This window comes from Alexandromys fortis, unplaced genomic scaffold (assembly GCF_014885135.2).
Source record: "Alexandromys fortis isolate MF-2015 unplaced genomic scaffold, M_Fortis_MF-2015_v1.1 scaffold_600, whole genome shotgun sequence".
Classification (NCBI taxonomy): domain Eukaryota; kingdom Metazoa; phylum Chordata; class Mammalia; order Rodentia; family Cricetidae; genus Alexandromys; species Alexandromys fortis.
The window spans coordinates 31,541-43,049 of NW_026068518.1; the positions used below are offsets into that span (position 1 = coordinate 31,541).

Genomic DNA, 11,509 nt, shown 5'->3' on the forward strand with positions numbered 1-11,509 from the left:
ACTACTTTGTTAAAATGACACCAGAAAGTGGATTTTAATCTTCCTGTGCTGTGCTGCGAGTCTCACTAAGATGTGTTTCACTGATGTGAAAGAAATTGATCCTCTCGTGATGGTTTTACTCTTGACCCAATTTTCAATAGATTATTTATGGTACCTTGTGTTACACAAAGAAGCACAGCTGCATTACCTGTTACAACAGTGGCCTGATCTTAGAACTGAATAGTAAATAAGTTGCTTTATTGCCGTGTTGTCTGGAAGACTTGGCCTGCTACCTTTGTCTTACTGTTTAGCGATTTATATATGAGGTAGCAATTTGACTCTGAGCAGAGAGAGGTTTCGAGTTTTATCATGGGGAATAAATCGCGGCTCTTTGGATTATCTTGCATCCTTCTTGCTTATTATACTTATATGCCCTTTCCAGAAAACCTTGAAGAACCCTGGAAAGTGAGACTCATAGACATTCTTACGAAAATAGCAACGCTTACGGTAATATATTTTTCCTGGGAAACTGGGAGGCCTTGTTACAAATTTATAAAAATGAAGTGTCATTGAATCAGTAGTTTGAAAGAGACTTTGCTTTTTTTAATGCTTTACCTACCAAATAATATTATAGTTAAGATTTTAGTTAATTGCTAACATAATTTATTGTCTAATGAAGACACACAATGCTTGTAAATGTTACTTCTAAAGGTAAGTATATACTGACAGCAAAAATAACCAATATTTCTAAAAGAATTTTTGAGTAATTGTTCAGATACTTAAATACGATTGATGCTTTTCAGAATGGCTCATACATTTTCTTAAACTCACATGTATAAATAATTCATATCATAAAGTTTTGAATTATTTTTAGCCTTCTATTGTTTTAGTATCTTTTTTTTTCTATTTTAGGCAGTTCTTAGGCTTCCTGTACTCAAAATTGTACACCCTAGTGCCAAAAGAAGTTTATATTTGGCTTACATCATCAATTTTAAGTGTGCTAATAATTAGTTAAATGGTAGTGATGATTTCATTACATGTTTATATAAGTGCTGTGTTAATATTAAAATAAAGTATCATCTACTCTGCTGGAGAAGAATGGCAATCTTGTTATGCTAGACAACTTTTCTGTTTTCATGCAAATTTCTGTGATAACATACCCTGGTAAAAAGCCAGGTGAGAGTCCACAACAAAGAATACAGGCCATTATTTCAGGACAATCGGGGTGCTAAGGGATCGATGTGCCATCACTTTAATAATCAAGACAGGAGATAAATAAATGCATATATGACTACATTTAGCTAGCAATCAGGGTCCTGCCTGGGAAACAGAGCCTCCTACCTTAAGGCTGTGTATTTTCATATCAATTAATGTTATCAAGACATTTCCCCCATAAACATGCTTACCAGCTAACATGATCTAGAAAGTCCCTTGAGGAGACTCTCCTAAGATGATCTTGGTTGTATGAAACTGACAGTCAAACTATTCATTATAGTAACTGACACATTTTCTTCCGAGTCCAAAATTAATTGAGTTATCCTGGTTTGGGCTTCTTAATGCCTCATGTTGTTGACTGAACAGTAGGGAAGTGAGGGTGGACAAGTGCCATTTTATAAACGGTTATGACATCATCCCTGACTAGTACATACATCACTGGTTAGTCCTGGAGTGGTACAACCATCACTAGTTCGTATATCACCAAAGTGACTCGATACTTGTCGTCTATCGATATAAATGTATTTTGAAAGCAGAGTTGTAAAAATTTGCCTTTGTGTCCTCAAATGTAACATAGAATTATGAAATATATAAATGTAGATGAAAAGGCTGAAAGATACACAGTAAAAGGAAGTCTAGACAGAAGAACATCTAAAGTTTTTTTTTTTTTTTTTTTTTTTGGTTTTCGAGACAGGTTTCTCTGTAGCTTTGGAGCCTGTCCTGGAACTAGCTCTTGTAGACCAGGCTGGCCTCGAACTCTAAACATGTTTTTATGTGTTTAACAATGTGAGTAGACTTAAGAAAGAAAGAAAATGGTTCTGGATAGTTATAGAAAACATAATATATATAAAAAACAAAGTTTTAGATAGATATTAGAGTACTGTTAAAAAAGCCAGTCAAAGATAAAAAATACACAAGGAGTCAGGATCGTATATAATATTGTGTTAATTTTGAAATTTTTTGGTTGCTCAAAAGCAAAGGACAGCTGCTGAGAGATATAAGAATAAAGGAGGTACTGACAAATTAAACCAACTGAAATATTTTTAAAATGTCTTAACTCTAAAACAAAAATAAAAAAATAAACATATTTGTAAAATGTAACTTAGAATATATGTTGCTTTGGAGGGAGAAGCAGTTCTGTTTTTGTTTCTATAGGATATCAAAAGCTGTGGGTTCCTTCTAGGTTAAAATGGTTTGGTTGAGCAAGACCCTATGAAAGGTATCCACTGGGGATGATGGCCCAGGTGATTCAACATCCACAACAGCTTCAAGGATACTGGAAGAGATGGACCAACCACACAAAACACCCCAGTCAGGACTTTAATGTAATTCTGCATTATTTTTAGGATTCCCATAGGATTACCAGTGCCCCCAGTCAGTAGAATGTAACATAGAAAACTACACTCAAATTCCAAAATAGTGTTTATAAATGATTTCATTTAAAGAAGGTTGGTTATAAATGGTTAATGGCCATAGTCAATTTCTAAAGAAAAAGGGGAATATGATATAGAAATGAGGGGAAAAAACTTAGATTATTAAATCTACCTTAATCCAAAAAATAATTGTTTAACTCAAAATACTTTATATTAGTATAAATTTTGGTCTATTGATACAAATTTAAAGTATATTTTGTTATACTATTTTTATATTTCCACTCCTATTTAAAGTATTGTGATTATGCAACTTATTTAAAGATGTAACATATAGTTAAGAAATACAAATAAACAGTCATCTATAGTAGTCAAATTTATAGACATGTTAGGTTTTCCAGATATGACAAGTCTCATTTCAGAAAGATAGAATATCTTCAAACATTTCAGAGGGCTACAGAATATGGCATTAAAAATGTTTTAAGAGCTTAGAATTCTTTGGATGTGAGACATCTGCTCCTGGCAGCACCAATTACTTCAAGAGGATGATGGGCATTGAATAAACTCCTTGTGGAGTTTGCTTTTAGTGTGACAAAGCTAGCCATTTGGATAAGAAACTGCTCTTGCCTGGACTGTTAGACTGTAAGCTGTATAAACTGGACATGCTGGACCCACAGGAAAATAACCGATGAACTTCTCAAAAGAAGGAGGGACAATCCTTTAGGTTCCTACTTTATGAAAGAGTCTGGCAGACATTCTGCAGGACACAGAAGAAAGTGACTGACAAAACTTTACCAGAATAGGTAAAATAGGCCTTCAAATTTCCTACTTCACTGAGAAATCTACAAGGCACTCTAGGCCTGTAGGCTGAGTAAGGATGTCCCCATGTTACAGAAAACCTTTTTGTAACTGTCTAAGCAGCCAGGTAGCTTTGTAATTCTAGAATTTTGGAAGTTGCTCACAATGGATTTCCTGTTTACTCATATTTTAATTTTGAAATAGTCAAAGACAAAGAAGATGGGTTGGTGGGTAAAGCACTTGTCAGGAAAAGATGAGTTTTGGTACCCACAAAAAAGCACATATAGTGGTTCCCATCTGTGGCCCCACAGCTTCCATAGTGGCATGGGAAGATGGGATATGAGAATCCCTGGAGGTTTATGGGGTATCTCATCTGGCATATGTAGTGGCAGAGAACAGCAAACCCTAACTCAAATAAGTTGAAAACTGAGATTCAACATCTGAATGTATTCTCTGGCTCCCATTGATATATATGGTACACAGATGCCTGCACACACACACACACACACACACACACACACACATGCACGCGCGTGCACGTAAACTTTAAACACTGAAACTAAATTCAATGAATAAAAATGAAAATAAAATATTGGGAATAGACATGCAAAGAAAGGAAGCATAAAAGGCTATTTTCAGTTAGTATTTTTAGGTAAAACTAAGCTAATAAGAACTTAACCCAATGAAAGTACAGTGGCAAAAATTTGTGGAATCAAATGAGATTATCTTGATTTCAATTTTTATATGTTTTAGATTTATTTTAAATTCATAATGGGCTATTATTGTTTGACAATTTCATAAATTTACATAATGAATTCAACTCTTTTTCTGAAACTGTTCACAAAATTTCCTCTTTAAACTCTTAGGTTTTCTTTGTGAATCCCCACTAATTTATTTAATGCCCTGCTTTAACATGGGGGCACATTATGTACCAGCACAAGGCTAGCTATCTACACCACTGAGGAAAATGGCATCTCCCCTCTCAGCAACCAATAAGTGTCAGTATTTCCTGAGGTGTGTGTGGGACCTTCTTTACAAGTCCCTTATCTATCATGAAATGTTGATTGGCCTAATATTATACATGTCTTATTACAGATGAATTTATTGAGATTTCTAGAGTATAAATAAGAGTACATGTATTGGGACATGTAATAAATCTGATTTTTTGTCTAGCAATACTTTCAGGTTTTTCTAAAGTAAAGATAATCCTTTGACATATTTAGTGCAAATATTTTCTCATTTTCTTTTCCTTTGTGCTTAACTAATATTTTATTGTTTTGAAAATATAAATAAAATATATATTTACCGATTCTATATCTATCATCTATCTTTCATGTTTATATTTATATCGATATTTTGATCATATTTATTCTACTTTCCCCTACAACTTCTCCCAGAACTTTCATATTGCATAGCCCTCACAACATCATGTCCTTTTTAAAAAAAATTTTTCAAAACTCACTGCGTCCAGTTAGTGCTGCCTATGGTCATAGAGCCACGTGCTGGAGCCAGTGTACGTTTCCATATCCCTGAAGGTACCTGATCTTTTTCATCCCCAGTAGACATTAACTGTCAACAGCTCCTAAGTTGGGGTTTGAGCTTCTTGTGTTTCAAAGCTTCAATAAATGCTTCCATATTATTTGATTTGGTCATTGCACATCTCACACAGATAACCAGAGCATCTATGAGGTGATAAGTGCAAGTGCCTTGTCGTGTTAGGAAGACACTGTATTTCAGCCATCTTTACCTTCTGTGTTTCCATACCTTTCTTCTCCATCTTCTGAGATGTGCATTTCCCCTTTGGTGAAGGATGTACTATACACACTATGGCATTATTGCACAACTTACTTTTTTTCCCTTTGCATCTTTATGTGAATTTAGTGTTGCTAAAATAAGAAAATAATGCATACATTTGGATGTTGTTTTGATAGGCCNATACGGGTCTTATGAACTTTGAAGATCTTTTCTTCATAATAACGAAAACTCAATATATAGGACCAATTTCAGATGAAAACCTTACAGTGATTGACACAGACTTCAGTAACATTCCTGTTCGTCTGTATTTGCCAAAAAGGAAGTCTGAAAGACAGAGACCAGCTGTCATTTACATTCATGGTGGTGCTTTTTCCACGGGAAGCTTCAGTAAGTGTATTTTGTAATGTGTGTGTTTTAATTTGATTGCAATTGCTATATGAAATGGAATTCTCTGCATCTTATGATCTTGTTACACCTCCTGAAATGAGTTAATTTTTCCATTGAGCATTTGACAGTAGTCACTATGTTTGATATAATATATTCACTTTTTAAGTTAATTGGTTTTTGCTGAAAAATTTTGACATTGTTTTCTGTTAAGATTTTAATCATAAATTAATTTTTTATCCCTCCTGATATAGCATCTAAATTCAATCCATAGTTAATTTATGTGAAATCTTTGTAAACAAGAATATGCTGATTGATTTTAACTAAAATTAAAATTTTCACTTATGTTCAAAAAAACAACGTAAGGTTTATTTTAAAGCCTATGCCTCTCATTATGGAAAAATCATTTTAAAAAATTATCCTGAGAAGTATATTTGGCTTTAGGTAAACTAAAGTCCCTTTATTAAAAAAAGTCCGAGAACTCTAAAAGATCTTTAAAGATAGATGAATTAAGGTGACTATCTAAATTTATGAATATTAGAATGATGATTACAATATGATCTTCAACTACCTTCTAGAGTTCTGATTTATAGACAGTTTTATGGTACGGACATGGTTACTTTGAGAGAGTCAAGTCATAAACTTTTTCCTCTCCTGTAAAGTAAAATATAAATCCTATGAAAGGATAGCTTGCTGCTATTTCCGCTTTGGGACTGTGATCACCACCACTGCTCCTCAGTCACTGTCTGTGAGACAAAGCCTGGTGTAGTCCTTCAGTCCTGCTCAGCCCCCGCCTCCTCCAGGTGTAACTGACCACAGAAATGAGCAGCAGGAGAGCAGGCACAGTGCACCAGGCTGTGAAACTGGAGTCAGGTGAAGCTGGCAACACAGGAAGCCAGAGCAAGTTTTCTGAGAAACCCAAGCAGGTCATCAAGGCACAGCAAGCTTCTTTCATTGTGACCTAGCAAGAGTCTTCTCTTCTGGCCTGGGTAAGGAGGGATTTAGTGGGTAGGAGTTAAGGAAGGTTTGCTTACTCCACTGGAGTTTTCTTACGTGTGGTGGCCAAAGTGTAGACTGCAAGATTTCCATTAAGTAATCACAATTCTGATTTCTCTTAGGATTCATAGATGTGTCTGGGTTTCCGTTGCCTGGCATTTACACAGCTCTGTTCTGTATTTATGTCTTTCATTTCAGAGATGCGGCCCTATGATTTTGTGAACCGAATGACAGCCAGCAGACTTGATGCTGTTGTGGTGGCCCCAGAGTAAGAGACTGGCTATTTTTAGTATTGTGCCCTTGCCCTCCCACCTAAGCTAGTTTACAGTACAAGTTGCAAAATCCTCAGTGGTGGCTAGATTGCTGCTAGGAAATTTGGGGTTAAAATTGTTTTCTTAACCTTATAATATCAACATTTCCTCAACAAGGCTCCATTTTGCATTCATCTCTGCCATGGTAAACTCTTATGAGAAGCAGAGATGTGAACATCTTTGGCAATAGAGCAGTGGCAGCTTTAAGAGCATAAATCCTACCCAGGTAATATGTCTATAGTGTATATTCATCATGTCTAAGGGTGTAGTAAGAAGGCCCCTTGGTAGTTCCTGGCCACTTAGCTCTGAAATAATCACACACAAACTGTATTAATTATATCACTGCTTGGCCCATTATTTCTAGCTTCTTATTGGCTAACATTTACCTATTAATTTAACCAATTTCTATTAATCTGTGTCTTACAGTGTGGCTGTGCCTTACCAGCTAAAGTTCTAGCATCTGTCTCCAGCAGGGCTACATGACTTCTCTCTTACTCTGCCGTTCTTTCTCCCAGCATTCAGTTTAGTCTTCCATGCCTACCTACGTTCTGCCCTGCTATAGGTCCAAAGCAGTTCTTTATTCCTTAATGGTAATGACAGCACACAGAGGGAAATCCCACATCATGAAGGGTAGTAGCAATATATGTTAGAGTTATTATTGGGCCAAGTAATAACAGTTAGAACCAATGTTGGGACCACTCAAACTACTCAAGAACCTTTCCAATGACAGCTCTTATTAATTCATGACTTTTGTTCGAATGTTCAACAATATAACAGAAAGTTGAATACATGCTTATTGCTTTATGACGTTTTGGGTGTATTCTATACTTCTTATGGCTCATGAGGTTGGAGAAAATTGGCTTTCACCTGCAAATTTTATAGCATCGGAATGGATTTACAAAATTGGAGGTTTTTGCTGAATCATTATAAGGAATTTTTGCTTACAGTATAATAGAGTCAGGTAGCATAAACTAGTGGGTTCAGTACTGCCGTGCTCATTGCCACTGCTCGAAAGCAAGTGGAATCACTTATGTTTGAGAAATTTCTAACTTACAGTAGTAATGTCAGTTTGCCTTTATCATTATAATTTAACCAACTTTATCACGTTATAATTTACATAAGCTTTTAAGAGTGTAAAGTTATATCTAGTTTAAGGATTCTAAAATTATTGCAGGCAATTTCTGTTCTTCATCTTGAAATAAAATTATATTTTGATGTTTCAAGGTTGATATTATGCTGTTGTTAAACACTTAGACACACCTTAAAATTTAAAAATTCACAAGGACTATCTGAGTAATATTGTTTATTATAGAACTATGAATAATTAAAAAATTCTAATCCTAAATGTAAGACTTAAAAAAATGAGACTGTATAATTGAGACATGATTCTATAAAAGAATGCACAATGAGATGGAAGTAAGGATGAGGGAATAAAGATATTATATATTTTGTCTTAAGAATCATAGTATTTTAATAATCCTTATTGATATAGCTTACATATCCATATATCAAACTGCTTATTTTAATTCAAATCCTCATGCTTAGGAAATGAAATTCTACAATTCTGTGAAATTTTGGCCAAATAAGTTTCTAATTGAAGGCAACTACCAACACTTTGCTCTCAGATTTTCTGATTTAAATTTCTTGAATAATCTAATCTATGATCATGAATTGCTTTTGAGTCACCAACTCCATTCAGGGCCTGGTGCAGTTACAGACATCTTGAGGATGAAAATATATGCTATCTCATTCTTCTTCTCACTGGACTAATACCAAAAACACTTTAAACTAGAACCTATGTCTTGTTTTAAAGTAGAAACTATTAGTAAGCCTGGGTTTATTTGATGGGGTTAAAGATTCAAAATAGGGCCAAATTTTATTTATATATCTGCTACTAAAATTTAGAGATAATTAGATACTTGAGCCTAATTATCTGTATCTTAAATTCTTTGTTTCTTTTTTTTTGTTTGATTTACCTCTAAAGCTACAGACTTGCTCCTCAGTATCTATTCCCAGCTGCCCTTGAAGATTGTATTGTTGTGATCAAGTTCTTTCTCCAGGATAAAGTTCTTAAAAAATATGGAGTGGATCCCGGTCACATCTGTATTTCAGGAGACAGCTCTGGGGGTGCCTTGGCAGCATCAGTGACTCAACTGGTATGTTATGTGTGTTATGTATGATTGGAACCAGCACAATTTAGTCCTAACTCAAAGGAAGAACTTTAGTTATTGTGTCTGAGTGATGTTTTTACTGTAGTCTATAAAATGTAACATAACCAAATCAGTTTACTCTTTTGCATGATTTTAGATTTAGATGTGGCTTTAGTCAAGAAATTAGGTGATGTTGCATATGAATCTCATAATCCTTCTCTCTCTCTCTCTCTCTCTCTCTCTCTCTCTCTCTCTCTCTCCGTGTGTGTGTGTGTGCACATGTGCTTATTGGGCACTAAATCTAAGGCTATTTGCTCACTAGACAAATGTTCTACCTTGGAACTATGGAACTACCTCATTTTAGGCTCTTCTTGAGTTGGTCTCTAGTTAAGCATCTCAGGCTGAATTTGAATCTGTTCTGTAATATGGCTATGCCTTAAGCTTGCAATCTCTCCCCATCAGTCCCCAGCTACTTGGAATAGAGTCACACCATCCAGCCTTCCTTATCATACTAATTAATAACAATATAGCAATGACTATGAATGATTATTTAGTATAACTTTTATTGCTAGTTTTTCAAAGATAAATTATAAAACTTGTGTGAATTTGATGTCACTGTACTTGATGCAAAGTGATTATTTTCTTATCTCTCCGTCTAGAAGACCTAATAAGAAAAAGGTAAATGGAAAATGAGTTATTTGGGCTTATGGTTTGACATGGTATAGTACCTGAAGGCAGAAAATCCATGGAAGTGGGAGGAGTTTATCTCTGTGGAGCAGACAAGTGAAGCTGTTTTAATACATTTTTTGAGGACATACAGCAAGAGTCATGAAGCAGAAGCAATGGAGGAATAGTGCCCAGTGACTTATTCCTGATGGCTTATTCAGCTTGCTTGCTTATATCATCAAGGATTACCTGTACAGGGGTAGAACCTCCTACAGTAGGCTGGGCACATCAATCACTTGTTTAGAAAATCTTCACAGTCTCACTCACAAACTAATATTACAAAGACATTTTCTTTCTTGTTTCCTCCTCTCAAGTAAATCTAGCCCGTCTCAAATTTACAAAACAAAATGAAAGACAAACCAGCCAGAGCTCCTGAATGCTTGTCAACTTGACACACAAACACATCATTACTTAACTGCAACCTTCCCTTTCTTGTTTATGCCCAACATCTCATACTAATATCATTATATCAATATGAAACACATTGCAACTTTGAAAGTCCCACAATCTTTACAAATTCAAAGATATTGATGGTCAGTCACTCTAAAATACCCAGTTTCTCTGAAATTTCAAAGTCTATTACTGTGGGTTCCTATTAAATAATAAATTAATTAAATACTTTCATATTTGAAGAAGGAAGAATTAGAGCAATGTCTCAATCAGAACAAAGTAAAACAAAAGTCTAAAATAGGAAAACTTGGGATTAGACACTGCAGGGTCACTCTATAGGCTCCAAAGGTCTTGCTCCAACACATGTAATATGTCTCATGGGCTCAGGCTGTCTTAATGCCACACTAGCTGCTGTTCTTTTTCGCAAGACTATGGCACTGACATCTCCAAAATGTGTGGTCTCCTCTGCACCTGGCAAGAGCTGCTCATTTGCTCTCCTCAGCTGCTTTGTCCGTGATACATGGTTCCAAAACTCAATCCTATTCCATCACACTGTCAATCCCAGGGCTGCTCCTTCAACTGAGCCTTCATAATCACCATTAGCTTCTCTAGGCCCTCATGGTGCCTGCCAAAGCTTAGTTGCTCCCCATGACCCCTTCATTCCTTCAAAAATCGGTACCACATGGGAAATTACATAATTCCAAGTTCAGATGGCAGCAGAAGGTAGAAACTTAGCGCCTTCTGGACTATAACTGCTATGTATTGATCCTGAGGAAACCCTTCCCAGAAGATTTGGACTTAGTGATATCAGTGAAATTTTCTGTCCCACCTCCCAGCTCCCAAATAACCACACTGAAATGTTAATCTAATTCATCTTAATCAATAAAACCCAGGAGTCAGAAATTGGCGTAAAAACCTGGAAGACCAAAGACCCAGGAGAAGCCACTAGTTATTTCCCACCTCTTTTGTTGCTCAGTCTGATGGGCAGAGATCCTGTCTCCACCCCACTTTACCACTTCCTGTTTTCACCATCCAAGTAATTGAATTAAAGGTGTGAGCCACCACTGCCCAGCTTCTACGATTAAGTAGTGGCTGTCTCTGCCCTCTGATCTCCAGGCAAGCTTTAATTTTCAAAACACAAACAAAATATCACACAACACTACACTGAGACTTATGAATTATGAAAGCTTGACTGATAGCTTAGGCTTGTTTCTAACTAACTCTTACAACTTTAACCCATTTTTAACCAATCTACCTTTTGTCTCCTGGGTTTATTATCTCATCTCTCCTATCCTTTCTGACCAAGTAGCTTCCTCTGCATCTTGCTGGCAACTCCACCCCCCCTTTTTTTTCTCATTATTTTTCTTTTTTTTTTTATTTTATTGACAATAAGAAAAAAAAGTTTCCGCCTCCTCCCAGCCTCCCATTTCCCTCC

General features: G+C 35.8%; 1 protein-coding gene across 1 annotated transcript in view; it reads left to right on the forward strand.

The window, feature by feature from the left end:
• The first annotated feature begins 348 nt into the window (after positions 1-348).
• LOC126495826 (arylacetamide deacetylase-like 2) overlaps positions 349-11,509 on the forward strand; it is a 24,630-nt gene continuing 13,469 nt past the window's right edge. The window contains exons 1-4 of the mRNA XM_050133405.1: positions 349-486; positions 5,294-5,504; positions 6,696-6,765; positions 8,793-8,964. Coding sequence (XP_049989362.1) covers positions 349-486; positions 5,294-5,504; positions 6,696-6,765; positions 8,793-8,964 — 591 coding nt within the window. The remainder of the gene's footprint in view (positions 487-5,293; positions 5,505-6,695; positions 6,766-8,792; positions 8,965-11,509) is intronic.